At 40.2% G+C, this 24698-nt stretch overlaps 1 protein-coding gene across 1 annotated transcript in view; it reads left to right on the forward strand.

Moving 5' to 3' along the window:
- The window catches only part of gna12a (guanine nucleotide binding protein (G protein) alpha 12a), a 39528-nt gene that overhangs the window by 7901 nt on the left and 6929 nt on the right, over positions 1-24698 (forward strand). The window contains exon 2 of the mRNA XM_077213321.1: positions 1523-1738. Within this exon, the coding sequence (XP_077069436.1) occupies positions 1523-1738 (216 nt within the window). The remainder of the gene's footprint in view (positions 1-1522; positions 1739-24698) is intronic.

Consider the following 24698-nt stretch of genomic DNA (forward strand, 5'->3'; position numbering starts at 1 on the left):
CTCTGTTGCGTTTACACCCAACCCAATGACTTGTCGTGCTGGAATGGCATTTAACGGACTTTTCCGGGTCACAGGTTCAAATCCCATAAAGCACCTGTGCCTGAGGGGCCCTTTATCTTCTTTGGAGGCAAAATCTGGCTGGGCGCACTAATTACTGAAGCATACATTTGCCTAGGGCACTTTTGAGTGCTAGTGTCGATGATTCATACGTGGCCCGTAGAGCAGAAAGAGAGGCCTAGGACCCCCATCTGGGACCCTGAACATCAGGATGTTATTCCAGTGAAACAAAAGGAGGGTGAAATGTGCTGCAAAGCAGGATTTTACATTTACATTTATCTGACGCTTTTATCCAAAGCGACTTACAATTGCTATATATTTCAGAGGTCGCACGCAACTAGAGGTTAAGTATCTTGCTCAGGGACACATTGGTGTCTCACAGTGGATTCGAACCCGGGTCTCTCACACCAAAGGCATGCGTCTTATCCACTGCGCCATCACTACCCCCCCATTTTGCCTCGATTGAAAAGTCATTGTCCTTATGTACATTTACAAAGCGTCTGCTCGTCCACAGAGCCCAACCCTCCTGGTTACTGCCAAAGAGTCTCAGTTCAGGGTTTTGTGTATTCCGTGTTATGCTTGGAAGTGAGGAGGCTCATCGTGGAAGTTTAGTTTCAGTGCATTAGCTGTCCTTAACAGGGCTTTCTGGAGACGTTTTCATTTTTGGCTTCAGAATGGAGTGTTTCAGGCATAGGCACAAATCTTGTGTTTTGGAAATACATGTCATGACTGAACAGCAGCAATCCTCGCCCAAATGCAGTTTAAACACACTTCAGATTAGTCACTGTTTTAACTAACAGTGGTGCGTATTTAAAGGGACCATTTTATTGACTTTATTTTATTTTGCATCTTTTAAAAAAAATTTTTTATTGAATTTTTATCCTGAGGTACAAAATATAATGCTAGGCAAAACCGTTTCTTGCACCAACAGTAGTAGTTTTACTAAATGTTCTTCTCTCTCTCTGACACTTTTACTTACAATAAAAGCTTGTCCACACCAACATAAATGTTCGGCACAAAAATTCTGTATGATTGTCGCATGCGATTTGTCTGTTCAGGCCAATATAGGTAAAATGCCTCTAATATGATTGGCTTAACTCATATTGGTGTAGTTAACACTGCTGATCATCAGGGCAGGCATGCCATGTGGCTGAATACTGAATTGGAGTGGTATGGGCTCATGATTGTATTTTTCCAAAGCCTTTTTACTTAAACATAAGTTGGTAAATAGTTTGAAACTGTGCTTGGAAGATTTACAGAGGCAGGATTTTAGCATGTTTAAAGTGTGCTGTAGGTACCGTGAAGACATTGCTTATATCTTTATTTTGTCTCCAGAAGAATTGCTACATCCAGCTTCCTGCTTCCAGCTCCAGAGGACACACCCTGCTGTTGTTATGCACCCTTGACATAAAAACATGGTATTCATCTCTCTCTCCTTCTCTTTGTCTTTTTTTTTTCTTCAAAGGGGATGCGGGTACTGGTGGATGCCCGAGACAAACTTGGCGTTTCCTGGCAGAACTCAGAGAACGAGAAGCATGGCATGTTTGTGATGTCCTTTGAGAACAAAGCAGGCATGCCCGTCGAACCTTGTACCTTTCAGCTATACGCCCCGGCCCTGCAGGCGCTCTGGAATGACAGTGGCATCCAGGAAGCCTATGGCCGACGGAGTGAGTTTCAGCTGGTGAGTGTAATCATAATACATTTCCTGACAACCTGTGCCATCTGGATACTCTTACACTTCACAGGAAGCGCCACACGGTTCTTTGGGTAGTTGCCGACGAGTGTTCTCATAAAACAACTGATGTATTATTTACCTGTATTCACCTGGGTTAAGTGCATTGCTCAAGGGCACAGTGGTTTGCTCACGGATAGCCTGCTATAGTGGAGCTTCAATCTGACTAACCTTTGAAATATAGTGATATTATTTAGCTAAATTGTGACAGTGTACCCATTTATAAATTAAAAGATTTCTATTTCAAATAAATGCTGTTTTTTTTTAATTCTATTCATCAAAGTATCCTGAAAAAATGTATCATGGTTTCCACTAAAAATAATAAGCGGCACAAATGTTTTCAACATTGATAGTAAAAATAAATATTTCTTGAGCAGTAAACCAGCATTTTAGAATGATTTCTAAAGGACCATGTGAGTAATGATGCTGAAAATCCAGCTTTTCCATCACAATAATTAATTCCATTTTATATGTATTCAAATAAAAAAAAAAGGTATTTTCAATGGTAATAATATTTCATATTACTGTTAATATTAATTTAATATAATCAATCAAATTAATCATAAGAGATTTCTTTTCAAAAAATATTACCAACCCCAAACTTTCGAACAGTGGTGTATATTCATATAAAAATAAATAAATATGTTATGTTAAATAATATACTTCCTGACTATTCAATACATTTTACTTGTATGTGTGTTCCCTGGGAATCAAAGCCACAAGCTCTACCATTTGATAGTCTAGAGGTTACGGGAAATACAGTAATATTTCAGTGTCATTTAGATGTAAATCGTTGGCCTAGCTATTAAAGCTAGACAATGGGAGACCTTAATTAAACCTGCTGAGTGCAGAAAAGCAGAGGAAGCTTGACTTATTTATGTGCATTTCATCTTAGCGTGTACGTTTCCACAGGAGTTTAATGAGTTCAGAAGCTGTGCACAGGAGTCTCTCAAACTTTAATCGCTCTGACTGCGCACTGGAGCGATGCGATTCACATACACGTCTCTGTCACAGCACCTCTGGATCTTTATGAATTTTTAAACTTTGGTGAGAGTCCTGAAGATCTAGGTCAGTGGTGCAGGATGGAGGATAGGATAGACAGTGAGGAAACCTATGAGGAAATGGCACAAATTTCCCTTCATGCATGAGATGGTTTGACTTCTCACTGCTCACGTTTTTCATAAAATCTACTTTTTCTCTGAAGTTAGGAGTATAAAGTGTCTGAAGCATCTCATTGATTATTTTGATGAAGTGGCTCCTGATCTTTTGCTACGATAATACTCATTTCAAAGGCTGAGAACAGAGGCTGTAATCTGCTAAATCAGATTTCTGTCTTTGGCTCTGATATGATGAGGTCATCTGTTGGCAGAGCTTCGCCCCCAAAACCCCTTGTCTTTTTTTTTCTTTTTTACAAGTGGGTTTACATCATCAGCCTTTGCTACTGTGATGAAACGCAGATGGTCCTGATTGAGGACGTGTTCATCAATAAATACTATTTACTTGTAATAATCTTTGTATAAAAGTTTAAAAAGTTTAAGATATTTAATAAGTTAGACAATTTATTGTGTATTAAAAATTTATATACTTCCCAATTAAAGTCACAGTGATTTTGTCAATTTAATTGTGACTAGAAAAATGTGAAAACTTTTTAGAGTAATGCTTTGGTTTAATTAGTGGTCGAATGGATTTTTTATTTGCAAAGATCAATGTTGATATCTATAATGCTGATATAGTCCATAATACATTTTAATGATAGTAGTCGATAATATTTATACAAAATTCTGCAATTATTTAAATATTAACTAAAAAAAACAAAAACATAACATATAATTTTGAACTGTTGACGCCCAGAATGGAGATTTATACTATAGTATGCTAATATGGATTAGAAGTAAAGAAAATGATATATTATATTAAAGTTTTATGGGAGCAGATGAAGAAGAGTGCTGTTTTTTTCCCATTTATTTCATTGAATAAAGTGAACAGATCTCAAGTGATATCTGTTGTCTTTTCCCCATTATGAGAACAGACTAAAAAGAAAGGCCAAGAACTAACAACACAGCACTTTAATGAAAGATAAAATAGACCTTGACTGAGACTTTGCAACCCAGTCCATCAAAGTGATCATTTAGTGAGAAGAACTAAGAATCTCTTAACATTCAACATCTAGCTGGGTAAGCTTTTTAAGTTCGCTTCTGTCATTTTAAAGCCATTATTTGCATATGTTTGCCTTAATGAAACATGTGTGACGACTGTGGAGTTTGACCCAGCTGTTTTTCCAATTCTGTCCGTGACATGAGTCTTTTGACCCTATAAGGGTTACGTTGTACTGGCAGACTTGGCCAAAGGTTTGGTGCCCCTGCCTCCCTCAGTCTCTTTTGTTCTCTATGTACTGTGAAGGCCTGTTTGTTTGTGAGTTCATTCAAAATCCTGTGAGTGGGAGGACATTACAGGGCTCAGCCTGTCCGACTGAGCAACTCCTGTTCCCTTTTGACCAGAGACCAAGCATTAACCCTGTCCTACAAGTTTTAGTTTCTGCCCCAAACAAAAGTGCGCCTGTGGGAATGCTGCTCTTTTTTCGCTTTACAGAAATTCTCTTTTCTACCAGTCCTATGAAACATTGAGTAAAGGACAAAATTTGAGACCAGAAACTCTCTCTCTAGTCCCACCAACCATCAGTTTGTGACCAAACAGTACACAGGGTGTAGGCTAGTAATACTACAAAATTCAGAGACTGAATCTGAATTACACCATGTAGATTCTGGATTTTGAACATCTAATACCAAAGAAATGCTATGATAGGAAATTAAGAAATATTTCAGTAATTTAAGTAAATTTGTCACTTTGATCAGATATTTCGGTCAGATGTTCTTTGCATCATCTCAAATCATGCTGGAGAACATGATCATCAGATTTGACATACTTGTGGAGTTCATGCATCTCTTTGTGAGAATCTTGGCCCGGATCTCACCAGTCTCTGCTCTGTTCCTTAAGCTCTTGGGAGGATTGTGGTGGTGCGAGGGCGGTCCTTCATCCCTCGGTTGTAGCCTATTAGAGGATCTCTTTGGGGGAAAAGTATTGGCATTGACTATGAGAAACAAACATAAGACTTTTTGTCAGTATGCAACCCTAAATTGATGTCAAAATTCCATATGACCATTGGATGCGAGGGATTGTATTGACTTGCTGAATGGATCTTGATCAATTTGTGTGATTTGAATTTAATGGTTGAGTAAAGGGATTTGTGCTGAGATGTAATTTCCTTCTTCTAGCATTTATATGAGGAAAAATTTAAAGGAAAACTGGCTTTAATGTGTGTGAGACTTGCACATTATCATACAAAAAAAAAAACACAAAGAAAATGGATTGTATTCATTGTCAGTAAGGCTGCCAAAATCCCAAGACTCGCCATTAGCGGTAGGGCGGCTCTGGTCATACTGTGATTGAACACAAACGTTGCTTTGCTTGAAGGCTGCGGAGAGTTCATGGACAGGAAGTCTGTATTGCTGCTTTGTTGAAGGCTGATCCCGCTGCCCCTCCAAGAAACCACACTAGATCTCACGGCCCAGACCAGCAGATCTGTATGAGCAATGCAGCTTCACAGCTGTTGAGTCAGAGCCATCATAAATTCCTTCCTGGCAAACACACCATGATCTTCACATACACACAAAAAAGGGTGGGTCGCTTGTATATCAGGTAAAGTGAGACACTGTTGAATAATCTTCATAAAACTTCCTGAATATTTTTAAGATTTATAGGAAAGCTTAATTCATTTTAAATGAAGGTATTTGGTTTGAAACCGAAAACAAAAATTGAGTAATCACAATGTTACTAGTATTGGCAGAGCCTGTGCATCCACAACTGGGTGATTTTCCCAGAGATCGTGGTTTGTATTTTGGATAATGTTTCTTCTCAATATAAACAGAAAAAAAGGACATTATATTTTGCATAAAGAAAATAGAGCCATTAAAGGGATAGTTCACCCCCATTTCACAAAAATGAAAATTAGCCCATGATTTACTCACCCTCAAGTCATCCTAGGTGTATATGACATTCTTCTTTCAGACGAATACAATCGGAGTTATATAAAAAAAATGTCCTGGCTCTTCCCAGTTTTATAATGGCAGTGAATGGCCATCTGTCGGAAGCTAGTTATTTTAGTTGATAGTTATAAATATGAATATTTTTCTTACACAAACGCATCACTTTACTTCAGAAGGCCTTTATTAACCCCCGGTGCCATGTGGAAGCTTTTATTATGGATGGATGCACTTTTTTGGGCTTCAAATTTTGGGTTCTCGTTCACTGCCATTTTATTAGCCAGTACATTTTTTTAACATAACTACGATTGTATTTGTCTGAGAGAAGAATGTCATATACACCTAGGATGGCTTGAGGGTGAGTAAATCATGGGGTAAATTTCATTTTTAGGTGAACTATCCCATTAAGACTTATTTGCATTGTGACATTATTTTTATTACAGTACACTATACAATTAATTATTCAAAAAATATAAATATTTTTGATTCGGAAATGAAACATACAGAATCCAGTTTCTGTAACACAAATCTTGTTATTGCGACTTTTATATTTATTTATATATTTAAAATAAAGTCGCACTTGCAATATAAGTTTATATTGTGAGATCTATAGTATAAGTACACATAATATACAAATCTCATTATGGTTCTAATTTCTCATAATTGTGACTTTATACACTTTCACATTACTTTTTTGTAAACTTAGAAATACATAGAAATATAACCTAGATATGTTCTTGACATGGTATGATCATCTTATATTCTGTTAGTTGTTGTTGTCCACCCTAAGGACATGAAGTAGACATTTAATTGATCTTTTTTTTTGCCCCGTGATGGTCGGGATCTGATGAATGGATTCCAATGCATTTTGTAGCACATATGTGAGAGCTTTGTCAGAGGACAAGATCTATGTTTCTTAAATGTCAGTTTCTTAAGTCAAGGCTCAGCCATATTTCATCCGTGAAAAGCCACCTCAACCACGAAGGGAAGCTCGCTGTGATTTTGCTAGCGGACGAATCTGCGGGAGGAGTAATGATGTCTATTTGTGCAAAGGAGGGAGGGCTGTGTCATTTACACAGAGAACCTTCCCAAAGAACAGTGGGGCTTGTCATGCAGAACATCGTTATATACCATTCCACTAGTGAGCTTGTTATCTCATGTACACAAAGAGCAGAAATGAAGACATTTTTCAGGTTTCACACATCCGCCCTGCATAAGAACATTTCAGGTCGAGCCCCAAGAAAGATATCCCTGCCGCTGCCCAAGAGCTGGGCGGCATTCAACATTCCTCAGGGAGATTGATGTTTCTGGGATGTGTCTTACATTCCTCACGGCTGAAAATACGATGGGTGCTGGTAAGCTTCCTGTTACCCAACTTTTTCTGTACGAGATGTTTAATGAGATTCCTGGCAGCAGACCGAGCGACCGTGCTGTTCACATTGTTACCCAGAAACAACAATTTTAAGGATGATCTTTAGTAGTTTACAATGCCTCCTGGCGGTCTCGCCAGGTCTGGGCCTGCCTCGCTCTATTTTTCAGTTTCCACTCTGTAAATGTGGGGACCATTTGAATTGTTTGATGGTCTTAGAGGGCCAATCCAAAATATATAAAGTGAATCCATACAGAGGAAGAGTGTATTTGTTTACTGAGCGAGCTAGGAGCGATGGCTTATAGCAGAACATAAGCCGTCCTCAGAAGAGTTGGAGATAAGCAAAACAGCTCACATTCCTGAGCAGCTGCAGAGTAGATCTCCAGAGACCGGTCCACCTCCCCAATAACACACTCAGCCTAGACATCAGCACAACACAAACAAAAAGCATAACTAGAAGCCAATGGATGGCTATTTCTGTCAAAAGCTAGTGTTAGTACTTATATATGTTTAATTGTTTTTTTTCTTCCAGATTTGTTAATGACAAATAAGTTAATTTGTTAACATGTGCAGTTCCAAACTCATTTTGAAACCCATTTCCTTTTTCTGTGGATAACTTAAGGTATATTTTACAGACGAGCATCTTAAAGTGCTTATTTGAAGATATGCATATGGGAATGAGTTGAAAAAGGGTGGAAAAGTGCAGCTTTAACATTATGCTAAACTTCTCCTTGTGTGCTCCTCTAAACCAAGTTGCATCAGTTGTGCGTAAGTTACAACTTAGCCTAATTGTGATGTAAAGGGGCACTAACTTACACACTACTTACTATTTTGCACTATTAAACTTAGTTGAAATGTAACTCTTGTGTTTAATCTAAATATGATTATGTATTGTTTCAGTGGAATTTTTTTTAACCATTATTTACACATGGCAAAATAAGTAAAAAATTTACCTTAACAAGATCAACTGAAATTCACTGTTTCAACACTTCAAACTTCAAACTTCTGATCCAACTTCTTATTTGAAGTATGATATTGTATTATTGAATTGACCCTTCGCAAAGACCCGCCCCCATTAGTTACTGTCGCTATGTCCGAAAAGCTACGCCGCTCTCACGCACACACCATGTTCTCATGCAGTGAAAAATACATCGCGGATCAGAGAGGAGTCTGACAATACGCTGACAGACAGGACAGACCAGGTTACTTTTCGGTTACTTTTGATATTAAACACGTTAAACAAAGTCTCACCTTTCAAATTTGGTCATTTTTGAAAAGAAATTTAAACTATAAATACCGTTTTGTGGCTCTTTAATGTGTCGTGACAGATCGCTGTAGAGCCTCAGTTAAAGCTGCTCGTGAACCGATCATCTCTTCCTTCTAGTTCATTTATAGCATCAAATAAACATGAATGAACATAAGAAGGAATGTTGTTTTAACCGCGGAAAGGCGTCAGTATATTCAGTTTTTCAAGTTCAAATCCTCCCATGTTAATCTACTAACTCTCCTGACTGCTTTGTCGGACAAAATGGCGGATGGCGAAGTATGATTGGTCAGATCACCTGTCAATCAAGCTCCCTGCGAAGGGTCAATTGAATTGAATTGTGATTTTTTTTTACAAAATGCATTTTTTGTACTTTCAAATTTAATGTATTAAATATAGACAGCAATTAACATGTTTAACACAATACATTTAAACGCATGTGCCCATTTTGATATTATTGACAATTACATACATTTAATTTTGTTAAAATATATATTTTTTAACGTTTTCTTTGCTTCCTATGGAGACAGTATCCTCTGTGAAACTGCTTTGGAACAATATTTATACTCACTTTTTAAGAATGAAACAAATAAAAATGGATTGAACATATTTTTTCAGGTCGTTAGCTAGGTCTATCGCTATTTGTCGCTGAAAATAATGTTTGTTAGTGTCTTCAAGTTGCAGTTTTAAGTAACAGCTGCAGCTCTAGGCTTGTGACCAAAAGTGCAAATCTTACTGGTTGGCCAGTTTTATTTACAGTGCGATAGAAAAGAAATTAGAAGATTTCTCCATAAATAAATCCATTGCATTGATGGCATGCAAATGTTAATGTCGGCATGAACAGACATTAAAGGGACATTGTGTATGAATTTCTCCCATCTAGCGGTGAAATTGTATTTTGCATTCAAACGAATTGTGCTCTCCAGCACCTCGCTTTTTCAAATGCGTGTTCCATCTACGGTAGCTGTTATGTACCAAAAAGCTATGACAGGATGTCTTCTAATAGCACTTCGTCGAGTTTTCCTTCGGGTGAAAAGGTTTGTTATTTCAAACAAACTGCAACTTGACACAACGAACAAACAAATGTTACAGTATGAATTACTGACTGACTTTACCGGGGCAGTGAGAAGCGCCTCTCACTGCTCTGCTCTGCTCCTCCGTTTCTGCTGCTTTCAGTTACGTGACGCTTGCTCTGAACGAAAACGCGTTGTGGAAACGCGTTGGCCTAGTACTTTTTGACCCTCTCTGCTGATATAGTTTTTCAAGATGGCGGAACAACATGGAAGCCTCCGTGGACCTACCCGTCACATAAATTCTTCTCTAAGATAATAAATTCTTCGTTTACTAGGATAAGTCAGATAATTGGCAGAGGTATTTGTACACCATTGAGGACATATTAATTAATACAAATATTGATTTTAGATAATAAAGTACCTAAAAAACTACACATTGTCCCTTTAATGGCTGTTTGTTCAAAGTAAAAAATTTAACGCACCGAATATTCGTCTTGGTGTGAACAAGCCTTAATAGTGAGAATAAAAAAGTTCACTGTCAGCATTATACAAAGCAAACATTTTCCCAATGAAATTTGAATAACTTTTTTCACACATTCTAAATAGGATTTTATACATAAAGGTTGCCGTTATACTTTAGGAAGGGAGTCCACTTGGATGCTTGTGTGTCCTTGGCAAAAATTTGTTTGGAACGACCATTCAGCTGAGTAAATGATGACAGAATTTTCATTTACTATTCCTTTAAATCCTTTTGAGTAAGTACAGTTGTATGTTTCATATAGATCTCATTGTGGATATCTTCCATTTTTGGCTTGTGACATCTCAATTTGTATCGGAACTTCTCAAGACTTCGCGCTTTCGTAAATCCCATCTTCTTGTTGAATCAATCTGGCTTCTCCCTCCAGCGGATGTGGCTGCGATTACTGCTGAGCGTTTGTGGCTGCTGGAGCCGAGTATGCTTAGTCAATAGTTGCCTGGTTTTTACACACTCTGTAATTAAAGCAAATCCATCTAAGAGTGTGTGCAATAAGCAATAATATAAGTGCTGAGCTGTGGGAGAAGTTTTCTCGCTGAGTCCCACCACTTCTTTGGTTGTGGCCAGGGTAAATAATGCCTTGTTGTTGCTCAGTTGACTCCCGGTCAACGGGTAACACTCTCCACCCCGGAACACAGCCAGACTTATTCACACAGCTGGGATATAGACACTGTACTGGGACATTCATAGCAGAGTCCGGTTTGAAATGTATGAATAAATGGAGGAAACACAGACACAATGTCATTCATGGTTCAGAGAGGGTTACGGTTAATTACTGCAGTTAATCGGTAGTGGCAAGATTGATGAAGGCATACTGACCAGATGGTTTGTGGGTTTTGGCCGAGAGATTTGCTGAGATCATTTCCAGAAAACATTTTATTAATTCCTCAGGTTTTTTATTTATTTACAGAGAGCAAGAAAAGCACATAATGAGGGAGATGTAGACATTAGATAAATACCTTTGCTACTAAATGGCTTCATGACATTATTGCTACTTTCAAACCTTAATTGTTTGTGTTCATCCACTGAATTGTTTCACATAGCTAATCTATACAAATAGCTTTAAAGCAATTATAATACTTCCCCTCCGTTTAGGGCATCCAGAAATGAGATGAAAATAGACATGTATATTTCACTATATTTGGATATCTGTTATGTAACACACTTCCAAACACTGGATTTTTGGTGGAAATTTACAACAAGGCATCTTTGATGCATCTCATTTCTGTTCTTCTGAAACAAACAGAAGAATAGTGTTTTCTTGCAGATTAATGTTTTACTTGCAGTAGGAATCTTACAAACGAAACGTGTTGGCACTATTTTACCCTCAAACCGAAGGAAAAAGTGATTAATTATATTTTGCATAAAGGAAATGAATCCTATTTTTTTGCATTGTGACGATGTAAAAATTCTCATTCTCCTTCCTGTAATATTTTTTTTTATTATTTATAGTTTTATTATTTATTATTTACATCACTTTTTTTGTTATTAAATGTGTTCTTGATACGTTTTGTGAGATTCACCCAATCAGACTTTTATTTTCAGGCCCATAATTTCCTCTGCATCTTAGATAAAATGGCTTCACTTTCGGGGTTTTCTCACCAGAAGAACGTTTTCATGGTTCCTATAACTATTGGCGGGAGTACCCGCTTTTTGGCATGTTTGCACCGCAGGAACTGGGAACGATTTTAGTTATAGGAACGCCTTTTAAGGGAACTAAATTAGCTACTACTTCAGAGTAGTCTAACCCAGCACAATACGAACTACCAGTGACAAAGTGAACTGTACATGTATTGGTCGAACCCCAGAAAGCAACAGTGTTGCCCCAGATCCGGGCCAAATCTAGTACATGTGGTTTCCATACATACCAGATGTGTGCCTGATCTGAGCTGACACTTTGTTGCTGTCTGGGACGCATGCCATACGAAACACCTGCACGCGCCATTTTTAAAAAGCCATCTGTAAACACACAGCTTGCATATACTTACTCCACAAACACATGAATATATAAAAAGATAATGTTAACGGCATTTACTTGCCGCATTTGTCTGCGACGTTGTGTTCTTTTCTCAACCTTAATGATGTTTAGCACTGCAAGTTGTCGTAGGAGATTTTGTCTCTTAGCCCTCCTTTCTTTGCTCTATCAATCGCATAACTTATACGTCTACATCTCCGTTATCACGAAACCCATGACACACCACACAAACACAGCTCCAGTTGTTGCATTGTTGATTGCCGTGCCTAAATGATATCGCTGTTGGCCGGCTTTAGGCCCCGATATACTCACGGCGAAGTACTTTTTCATTCTTCACTTAGTCGGTTAAATGAAGTTCAAAAGACATGACATTGCCGAACATCCAGACGCCACCCACATTGCTGGGAGCTATGATTAGATGAATTTGTAAATAGGTGCTGTCCGCTTTCCTCTCAATAACAAATTAAACACACAACTATTATACACAAATGTATAAATCAGCAAGCATTTTTTTAATAAAGCATAAGAAAAACATTGTGGATATGTTTGCACAAGCTCTGCTATTTGGCACTCTAGTAAAGTTACGTCACATTTATTTATAGCACTTTATACAATGGATTGCTTAAAATCAGTGACTTGTTTCATCAGAAGTACAGCTTTCCCTCTCAAGGGAACTCGAGCTGCGTCAAACGCTGTGGGAACGCCCCTGCGTTGTGCGTCATGAAGCACGTATGGAATCAGCCCAATGGAGAGATGGAACGTCATAGGCGGGTGACGTCATCGACCATGAAACTATAAAGCACCCCATAAACACAAGCGCAACAGCTTTTTGTGCCTTCAGTCGCGCTATATGTGAATCTGTCCCTGTGTGAATATTGTCTGTCTTTACATACTCTGCCCCACACAAACAATTTATATATGTATGTATATATATATATATATATATATATATATATTAAGAGAGATATGGCGAATGAACAGCAGTTTAGGAAGTGTGTCCCTCCCTGCTCGCGTTATTTTACTAGTGGGGATACACACGTTCTTTGTGTTGTTTGTTTGGGAGTGCAGCATGCCCAGTCAGCTCTCGAGGGAGCTGATTGTGAGCATTGCGAGCGTCTGCCATTAAGGACGCTCCGCTCCCGCCGGGCGCTCTTCGAGGAGAGCGGTTCGGTGCGCGCTCCCCGCGGTTCGGGTCCCGCTCTTGCCGAGGCAGAGCGACGACGCGTATCGTGGGGATCGCATATGGATCTCTCAGCGGGGTTAGAGACGGGCTCTGCCTTATCTCTCCCTTCACCTGTGAGATCCAGTGCCTCAGTCCCATGTTCGGAAGCACGCGCTGCGGTTTCTTCCGCTCGGGCTGAGGCACCAGTTATAAATGAGGGAGATGTGGAGGATTCGTCACCTTACACTCCCGAAAGTGATGAGCTAGTGGAGGTATTAACAAGAGCTGTAGAAAAACTCAGCATTGTATGGCCAGTGACTAGACAGGAGTCTGTTTCTAAATCAAAATTAGATGAGAGATTTTTGCCGTCACGAGTGCAACCTCCACGCTGGTGCTTGCAGTTTTTTCCCGATCTCCACACTGAGGTGTCAAAATCGTGGAAAAAAACGGTGTCATATAGAGTGTTTAGTCCCCAGACTTCAACATATTCTAATATTGTGGGGGCAAAATCATATGGTTATTCGGCTATGCCTCGCGTAAAAGAGACGCTTGCGAGTGTTCTCTCCCTCGAGGCTGCGTCATCTGTTAAGGCACCGGCATTACCCACCAAGCCTCTTAGAAATATTTCGGTTTTTGTGGGTAAAGCGTATTCGGCGGCGGGTCAGGCTGCGTCATGTCTGCATACTATGTCTATTATGCAGGCATACCAGGCTGACCTGCTGAGGGACGTGAGTGAGAGTGAGGAGGTCTGTGCTGACGTGGTTCGCGAACTACGTCAGGCTGCTGATTTATCCCTGCGCGCAACCAGAGAGTCGGCCAAGCTAGTGGGTCGATCTATGGCAGCTCTGGTGGCCGCAGAAAGTCATCTGTGGTTAAATCAGACAAATATAAAAGAAAAAGAAAAAGCTTTCCTTTTAGACACTCCTCTCTCCCCCTGGGTTTATTTGGCGGTGCTGTAAATTCTGTCATCGATAAATTCCAGGAGAAGGAAAAGCAAACAACAGCTTTTAAGAAATTTCTCCCTTTAAAAATTCATGTCCCTGGGGCTGCTGGGCGGGAGCAGCCCCGGCCGTCTGCGAGCTCATCGTATAGGGCTGAAGCAGAGTGTTGCGTCTCGTGCTCCCCCTGCTGGACAGTGGGCTCAGCCGCGGCACTCTCAGCCGAAATCTTCCAGTAATAGAACTGATCTGAGGACAGTTATATTAGCTAAGAAGGCTTCGGCTAAGAAGAAGTCCTGGCGCCACGGCGCGCAGGACACTGAGAGGTGGTCCCCACCGAGGCGGAAAGGTGTGCACCTCTTTCTACGGTGCCCATTCTTCCTCGGTGCCCTCAGGGGCCCGTTCTGCCAACCCCGCCTTCATGCCGGGGCGCAGACGGTCCCAGCGAGCGATTTCCCGAGGGACGCTCGCTCCCTCTGAGGAGGGTTTCAGAGCGGTTAGACCAGTTGTTCCCTGCCGGTGTGCCATTACAGGGCGCTGCGTTTGCTGCTCAAGTTACACCAGAGGCCAGTCTCGAGAGACTGGTACCCTTAGTAGAATTTCTGGCAGAGTGGAAAAGCATTCCAAAAATATCTCATTGGGTCCTGCAGACGATAGAAAGGGATTATGCTATCCAATTCAGGTGTCGTCCACCAAGATTCAGAGGGGTTCTGCCTACAGTGGTGGGCCCCGAGCAGGCTCTGGTTATGGAACAAGAGGTGAAAGCACTCCTTCAAAAGGAGGCTATAGAACGGGTTCCTCCTCCCAGTGTGGAGTCAGGCTATTACAGCCGATATTTCATCGTTCCAAAATAGGATGGGGGGTTGCGTCCAATTTTAGACCTGCGCCTATTGAATCGCTCGGTAGGGAAGCCAAAATTCAAGATGCTCACTATCAAGCAGATCGTGTCACAAATCAGATCCGAGGACTGGTCTATCACGATAGATCTAAGGGACGCGTACTTCCACATTTCCATCCTTCCACAACACAGGAAGTTCCTGAAGTTCGCCTTCGGGGGCGAGGTGTACCAGTACAGGGTTCTTCCGTTTGGCCTAGCTTTATCTCCCCGCACTTTCACGAAATGCATGGACGCAGCACTAGTGCCCCTGAGGCTTCAGGGTGTTCGTGTCCTCAATTACATCAACGATTGGTTGATTTTAGCTCAGACAGAGCAGATGGCGGTTCAACATTGAGATGTCGTTCTCATTCATATCAGGAAGTTGGGGTTGAGGCTGAACGCAAAGGAAAGTGTATTATCTCCTCAGAAGACCACTTTTCTGGGTGTCGTTTGGGTTTGGGTTTCGATGCAGGCGCGACTCGCTCCGACCCGCATCGTTTCGATTCTCTCAGCTGTGAAACAAGTAAAGCTAGGCCAGCTACTTACTGTAAAACAGTTTTAGAGACTGTCGGGTCTGATGGCAGCAGCGTCCAACGTTTTACCTTGCGGCCTGTTGTACATGAGATCGCTACAGTGGTGGCTCAGGACCAAGGGATTCTCCGCGAGGGGAAATCCGCTCCGCACGGTCAAAGTCACACGGTGCTGACTTCGGCTTGGGTCATGTGGAAAGAAACTTGGTTCCTATTCAAAGGGCCTGTGTTGGGGGCTCTTTGTCGTCGCGTAACGCTAACGACGGATGCTTCCCTCACAGGGTGGGGGGCGGTCACGAGTGGTCGTCCAGCCCAAGGGCTGTCGCAGGACCATCATCTATCAACGGCTTATAAATTGTCTAGAGATGTTGGCGGTCTTCCAGGCTCTGAAACACTTCCTAGCAGACCTGAGAGGTCATCATGTGTTAGTTCAGTCAGACAACACGTCGGTGGTCTCTTATATAAATCATCAGGGGGGCCTGCGGTTTCGCCGGCTTTACAAGTTGGCCCGTCAGATCCTCCTGTGGTCCCAAGGGAGGTTACTATTTCTGAGAGCAATGTATCTTCCTGGGTATTTGAATGTGGTAGCAGACTCCCTGTCGAGACAGGGGCCGAGGCCGGGGGATTGGAGACTCCATCCCGAGGTGGTGGAGCTCCTTTGGTTGAGTTTCGGTCGCGCCGAGGTGGACCTATTCGCTTCCAAGGAGACCGCGCATTGTCATCTGTGGTTTTCCATCAGCCATCCAGCCCCTCTGGGGTTGGACGCTATGGTGCAGCCGTGGCTGAGTTCACGTCTGTTCGCCTTTCCCCCGATTGCTCTGCTACCTGGAGTTCTGGAGAGGGTTCGCCGGGACGGGGTCAGCTACTATTAGTAGCCCCGTTCTGGCCGGCCCGAGTATGGTTTGCGGACCTGATTTTTCTCCTGGAACTACTCTCCTTGGAGCTCCTGGTCAGGAGGGATCTACTCTCTCAGGCGGGCAGCATGATATTTCACCCCCGCCCAGTATTGTGGGCTTGGCCTCTTAGGGGGCCCAGCTCATGAACTCTGGTCTCTCAACCGAGGTTGTTGAGACCATTCTTCACTCCAGAGCTCCATCCACGAGGAAGCTTTATGCCTTGAAGTGGAAACTCTTCACTTCTTGGTGTGGAGAGCACCTGCAGGACCCAGTTAACTGCCCAGTGGGTGCAGTGCTGGAATTCCTGCAGTAGCACTTCTCCACAGGGCTATCCCCCTCCACACTAAAGGTGTATGTGGCAGCACTGGCTGCTTACCACGTCCCTTTCAGTGGAGTTTCTCTTGGGAGACACCCGCTTATAACTCGTTTCCTTCGTGGCCAGCAGTTCGTACGAGGGTGCCGGCCTGGGATCTGGCCATCGTATTAGAAGTTCTTTCCCTAGCTCCTCTTGAACCTATCGAAGAAGTTCCTGAGAAGTTTCTCACGTTTAAGACTATCTTTCTTCTTGGTATCTCCTCACTAAAGAGAATCGGAGATTTGCAGGCTCTGTCGGTTTCACCCTCGTGCCTGGAATTTTCGCCTGGCATGGTTAAGGCTTTTCTGCATCCTAGACCAGGTTACGTTCCCAAGGTCCCTACTAATGTTGCTAGACCTACAGTTCTGCAGGCCTTTTGTCCTCCTCCATTTCTGTCGTCTGACCAGGAGAAACTTAATTTACTCTGCCCTGTTAGGGCGTTAGACGCCTATGTCCACAGAACTGCCCTGTGGAGGAAGTCAGAACAACTATTTGTGTGCTTTGGGCCACCCAAGAAGGGGTGTCCCGCGTCTAAACAGAGAATGAGCAAGTGGGTGGTCAAGGCCATCTCACTTGCCTATGAGTCGGCTGGTCAGCCTTCACCTTTGGCTGTACGAGCCCACTCTACCAGGAGTATGGCGGCTTCTAAAGCCTTACTGTCAGGAGTCTCCCTCAGTGACGTTTGTTATGCGGCTGGATGGTCTTCACCGCATACTTTCATTAAGTTCTAAGACCTAGACTTAAGTTCTACCTCTGGGGCACAGGTGCTCTCGTCCTCTGTGCGCTAGTTCTCACATGGCGGTCACTTGGTCCTATGGCGACGTGGGTATGGGCGTTTGACGCAGCTCGAGTTCCCTTGAAAGGGAACGTCTCGGTTACGTATGTAACCCTAGTTCCCTGATAGGGAACGAGACGCTGCGTCATTCCACCATACTCCCGGCATTCCCGCTAGCGGTTCCTTCAGGCCTATCAGAAGCTGTTGCGCTTGTGTTTATGGGGTCCTTTATAGTTTCCTGATCGATGACGTCACCCGCCTATGACGTTCCATCTCTCCATTGGGCTGATTCCATACGTGCTTCATGACGCACAACGCAGGGGCGTTCCCACAGCGTTTGACGCAGCGTCTCGTTCCCTGTCAGGGAACTAGGGTTACATACTTAACCGAGACGTTTTTATTATAAAGCAGCTCTCCGATGTGTTCATGTTTTCACTCGTGGATGTCTGGCCTCAACGGACTGAACAGGAGAAATTAACCGTAAAAGATTTTCACGTCAAAGAAGGTGCTCTGCACACATCTTCCTATTGTACAATTGCCATGGACCAATGGTTATACAATGGTGTTTTCCAGCCGTAGCAAACTATCCATAAAGTTAGCATTGGCAAGCTGTTTTGAACGCCCAATTTTGGCCTGATTTTGTTCGAAATGACGTCACATCAGTTCGTTCTTCGATTTCACCTGAAGTACATCGGAGACTTTGTGTACCTTCTGAGTTCCTAAAGGTGGTGTGACTGCAACCAGGAAAATGTCCCCAGGGGAACTATAGTTAAACATTTTTGAATTTGCGTTCATTTATAGATCAGGGACACAAACAGTTAATTTAGTCAAAAAACATCATTTAAAGACCTTGACCTGCAATCCAACATCTCAAACAGCAGTAAAATCAATGTTCCCAGATTCCTATCATTCCTACATCCCCTTTCTTCCCTCTTTTCTGGCCACAACATCACTATAACCCCTCATTTCTCTGAAGGCATAATAGAAGTGACAGCGCAGAAAGGCTTTTGACTCTGAGAGGTGTCACTGGTGCATTCAGCCATATTTCTTCGACTGCCCTGTCATCTGTCATGTGCTATCTGTAGACAGACTGTCAGGAGCGATAAATGTGTGCTCATTTTGGCCTGCTCCTCCAGTGTCCTATCTGTCTGTCTGCCCTATCTAGGCCATTATAGTACAACTTAGTCAAAGTACTCCACAGGCATTGCTGAGGTTTGATATGACCGTGACAAACACTTCCATTGCCTTGACATTCCTAGGCTGGGGATTATACACCTAAGTGGCCTATCAAGGTTAATTCACTCCTTATAATGGAAATGAAAGGTTTGTTCGTGTGTCTGCAGGTGGTTTCCAGTCTAAACTCCCATTCATAAGGTTAAAATATCATGATGTGATAATTCCTTCGAAAAATCTTTTCACAATGATTCCTTTTTTTGGAATTATTTTTTTGTCTTTTAAAAAAAAATATCTTATTTACTTTTATTCAAAATCTTAGTCTTTTTTGTCCAAAAAAATCTCTCATCATTAACTCATACATTAAATGACTTTCTTTGTTCTGTGGAACGCTAAAGGAAACTTTTTGAGGTATGTACTGTCGATTTGAGGTAAGACTGGACATTTCAAATCTGTAAAAGGACATCTTTTTGAGTCTAATCATTTCAATGAATCAAATTATTTGTTTGTCAGTCTGAATGGTTTGTTCATAAATTGTTTTTCGAGTTCATCTCAATATCTAAGGGATTCGTTCACAACGGTTATTAGTTTATAATATTATCAGTGCATAACAACATCATTTTTTATCTGTTTCTCACACAATGCTATTGTATGACTTCAAAAGACTTGAAAAATAGTCATGTGGGTCTCTTTTTTTGTTACTTTAATGGGGCCTTATCGAAACTACCCTGTTTTCAACTTTGATAAGAATAAGAAATGTTTTTTTGAGCATCATATCAGCATATTAGAATGATTTCTGAAGGATCATGTGACACTGAAGACTGATGCTAAAAATTCAGCAATACCATGACAAGAATAAATTTAAAATGTATTAATAGAAAACAGATATTTACAGATACAGATATGTATTGTATTGTATTCAATAAATGCAGCCTTAGTGAGCAAACATTAAACAAATCTTACCAACCCCAAACTTTTGAACTGGGGTGTACGCACACGCACGCACGCACGCACGCACGCACGCACGCACGCACGCACGCACGCACGCACGCACGCACGCACGCATACACACACACACACACACACACACACACACACACACACACACACACACACACACACACACACACACACACACACACACACACACACACTTTAAATTCCAAAATCAAAATTGCTTTCAGAAAGGTCCTCTGGGAATAATGTGCTCAGAGAGACATTGAACGAATTCATATTGCTCTATCTGCGTGTTCAGTAAACCTCAGGACAAAATTTAATTCCACTTTCATGTTAATTAGAAAAGTGTGAGGATTAGCAATAGATATTAAGTTTTGAGTCCCTGTGAAACAGATGGCGAGTGGGCGGTTCTTTTTGAAAACAGACCCAAGGGGAGCACAGTACTGGAAGAGGAAAACGGACTTTACAGGCAGCCGTGTCCTTGGATGTTTGGCTGTTGTTGAAAACATCACACACCCACACTGTTTTTCTTGACTATTTTTTTATCTCCCTCACTGTTTTTATTCCACCCGACAGTGGTTTGTTTCCAGGCCTGTCTAGGGTCAGTCTCCCTGAGGGGCCGCCATTAGGCGAATGGATAAGATAGGAGCTGAACTGATTGAGGTGAGACACAGGAGAGAAAAGTGGGAAATGCCCACAGAGCCATAGAGTGCCGAAGGAGGAACAAACACAGCGGCACGGCTCTCAGTCTCACGCTTTTTACACATTCTCACATTACAGAGGACTTGACAGACTGTTTCTGCTGCTGAGGTCACAGCCACAGTTCACTTAAATTGAGCTGAGGAAATGATGACACTAGAGCTGCAACAACTAACCGATAAAATCAATACAAATCCATAATAAATGTTCTCTGTTGAATAGTTGGATGCTTGAGACTTGTCCCCATTGACCTCATTTTACAGTTGTGAAAACTTTTACAGGTCTGAAAAACATGACCAACTTTATATTAAACAAATCTTTTTTTTTTCTGCAGTGCATAACTTAATTTATGTTCTCTTTAAATGTTGTAAATTAAGTCATTATCTGACAAGTATGAAGCAATAATTTTGTCCCTTTGATTAAAATTGATTGTGTGACATTAAATGTAATGTTTAAAATAAATCTATTTATAATCATATTTTCATAAGAACAGTGACTAGTGGCATTGTAGAAAATAATTATTGACATTTACAGTATAAGCACAAGTAATGTCAGTAATAGCACTCAAATATTTTTTTCTTTTTTTTATTATGAAAAAATACTTTTTCTTTTCTTCTTAAATCAATCATGTAATTTGCAGATTAATCAACAGTTTTTAGTTGTGGCCCTAGCTTACACCACATTATTTTGTGGTTCAACGGTACAGGTGTCTCCTGTTCTTCTATTACTCATTTGAACCAGAGCAATGCATTAGATTGACAGGGTGTGCAGATCTTCTGCTTGGAAGTGACATTTCTGTCATGGTATTTTTCAGCAGTGGTTGCCATCCACTGCCACTAATGTGAGATGTCAGAAACCTGTGGACAGATTTCTCAGGTCGTCTGCCCATGTGTTTGACATTTTGGCCGTTTTCTGTTTTGAGCGAGCAGCAATGTGTCACATAAAGATATATAGATGGGGCTCTGGAGAGCACGGAGCTCCTTCAGACGCATATGAACAGTCATGATAGACCCATCTATCACGGTTGTTCCACTGAACTTAATCCAGTGATTAAAGTTACATTTTAACTACAGACAATTTAACTACATTTTAACAAAAATTATATATATATATATATATATATATATATATATATATATATATAGTGCTGTCAATCATGATTAATTGCATAACTTTTATTGTGGTTAATATACAATACAGTTTAAAAGATTTGGGTCGATTGTTTTATGGAAAGAATTGAAGTCCCTTATCCTCACCAAAGTTGCATTTATTTGGTCAAAAATACAGTAAAACTGTAATATTGTGAAATATTATTACAATTTAAAATAACTATTACATTTTAAAATGTATTTAAAATGTATTACTCAAGTCTTCAGTGTCACATGATAATTCACAAGTCATTCTCATATGCTGATTTAATGTTCAAGAAACATTTCTTAATATCGATGTTAAAAACAGATGATGTAGCATCTGGACCAATCAGACACAAATTATTCAATTATTATATTTAATGAATAATCCAGCAAATTCAGCCAACAAAGGGATATGCTCTAACTCCAATCTTTGTCCCACATTTGTTAATTTACATTACATTTTTTTTCTAAATTTGTGATGCATTAGTATTATAAGAATCATGAAGATTCTTTTCTTAAACACCCAATCAAATTATATATTCAAATGCCCTGCTAGAACACAATGGGTCATAAAATTTCCCCCAAAGGTCTCTTAGTCCCTTTCTGAAATCTTAATGAAGATGATGCTGAACTAGAAGTTTTCTAAGCACCCCCAAGCTTGTGCAAGGCTGCGGCCTTGTCTTTCCATTCACCAAAGATCCTCTGACTCCCACTTCTTTCTCATCAAGACAACATCAGCAAAGATCAACTGGAGCCTCAGCAAAATTGCATCAGGACAGTTTAGTTCAAATTGGAGAGACATGCAAGTATCAAACTTAGTCTCATTATTTTATGCATTAAGTAACCTTACCCCTTTTAAAGAAGGGCATGTTAGAACTAAACTGATGGTTTGCTCAAGGATGTTGATCTGCTGAATTTCAAACGATGCTATAACTTCTTGCTTTCCTGTATTCCACTTCAGCTCTCTGTGTATATTAGAGTAGTTTAAATGTGTAGTCTAGTTAATAAAGTCTTGTTCATGTCACACGTAAAGTTGTCAGTTTCTCAAACTCTTATACTGGAGTCCCTAATCATAGATTTTGACTACTTGCTCTAAGTAGTACTGTAAAGTAAGAAAGACATTTCCTATACCCCGGAAATGTACATTTCTTATAATTGATAAACAATTAACACTGAGTGTTCACGGGATAAGCAGGTTAATTGTTTGTAATTTTAATTTACAACATTAAGTTAATTCTATTAACTGTTTCAAATATTCATAATCAACTATAAGAAGTTATTATTGATTATTAATATTTCTTAAAGCTAATTTGCTACAATGTGCTGCTTAATATTTTGCTGAAACTGTGATTAACTTTATTTCAGGATTCTTTGATGAATAGAAAGTTCAAAAGATCAGCATTTATTTGAAATAGAAATCTTTTGTAACATTATAAATGTCTCATGATACTGTCACTTTTGATCAATTTAATGCATCCTTGTTGAATAAAGTCATTAATTTCTTACTAACCTTGAACTTTTGAACGGTAGTGTAACTAAATAATCAGCGTTTAGTTACACAATTCTAGTCTTTTGTTTTGAGGAGCACGGCTCATGTTATTGCTAACATACCTCTGGCATAATGTAAGTTCCCTGACACTCATCCATTTTCCTTCTTCTGGTCTCCTCCAAACTCAAAAATCTTAATACGAGTCTATCCGCAAAGATAAAAGGCAAGGTGTACGGTTACAGCTAGATCAACAGTGTGGGAGCAGCCCGAGGTTCTGTGAAGTTCTGGAGGTGAAGGAGCTCCATGTGGGGGATTAATATGAGTTCTCTTCTGTCATCCAAACCAAACAGGCAATCCCACTCCAAGGACCGGGAAATCAAACTCTGTTTGTTTTGCGTGAGGATTATTTACATAGTCTGATATTTACGGAGGCGAGGGCAGACATCGTCACCACAGAAGAGGGATTTTTTTTATGACTGAAATGAACAGAAATGAATCTGGAAGTTTTGCTATGGTCTTGATATTCGGTAACACTTGACAATAAGGTCCCATTAGTTAACGTTAGTTAACGCATTCACCAACATTAACTAACAATGGGCAATACATTTGTTACAGCATTTATTATTCTTTGTTAATGTTATTTGAAATATAACTTCATTTTTAGTTAATGTTAGCTCAGGTCCATTAAATAACATGGTAACACTTTATTTTGATTGTCCACTTTAGACATTTTGCAACTACCAGTCATTAGATTAACAGTAGACTGTCAGCTTAATATCTACTAACACTTTTTGATGCTCCACAACAGACATTCTACTAAGTTACTTTGCGACTACATGTCAACTTATTAACCTGAACCCTAACCTAAGTCTACTTATAATACTCTAATGAGAGTTAGTTGACATGTAGTTGCAGTTATTTATAGTTCTATCTAAAGTGGAGTGGACCATCGAAATAAAGTGTAACCAGTAATATGAACAGATACAACTTTTGATTTTAATAATGCATTAATAAATATGGAAGCTTGTTTCTGCCACAGAAGAAAAATAAAAAAGGTAATTGTGATTTTCTCACAATTCTGACTTTTTTCCGCACAATTGTGTGATATAAACTGGCAATTGCGGGTTATAAAGTCAGAATTGTGTAATATAAAGTCAGAATTATGAGTTCTCGCAATTCTAACTTTTTTTATTAACGAGTAATAAAGTCCAATTCTGAGGGGGAAAAATACTAACTTTTTTCTCAGAAATGCAAGTTTATATCTCACAATTGTGAGTTTATATCTTGCAATTCTGAGAAAAAAATGTCACAATTGTGAGATAAAATGTCGCAATTACCTTTTTTATTCTGTGGTGGAAACAAGCTTCCATAAGTAAATTTTAAAATGAATATTAACTAAGATTAATAAATGCTTTAGAAATATTTTTCCCTTTGTTAAATAATATTAACTAATGGAACCTTATTGTAAAGTGTTACCTGACATTTTTGACATTTCCATCATCATTTACTCTTTCTCTCTTCCATGGAGGAGATATTTTGCAGAATGTCTAAGCTCCTCTTTTCCAAACAGTAGAATTAGAATTAATGTGGACACGGGTATTCAAGCTCCCAAAATGATAATATTTTGTATCGAAAGTCCTCTGAAGCTATACATGTTAAATTGTTGGGATGAACAGAATTAAATTTAATTCATAATTTGCTGAAAATCTTTTTAAATGCTGAAATCTCA

The sequence above is a fragment of the Siphateles boraxobius genome, unplaced genomic scaffold (genome assembly GCF_051911475.1).
Source record: "Siphateles boraxobius isolate OS27281-9 unplaced genomic scaffold, OSU_SipBor_1 66, whole genome shotgun sequence".
Lineage (NCBI taxonomy): Eukaryota > Metazoa > Chordata > Actinopteri > Cypriniformes > Leuciscidae > Siphateles > Siphateles boraxobius.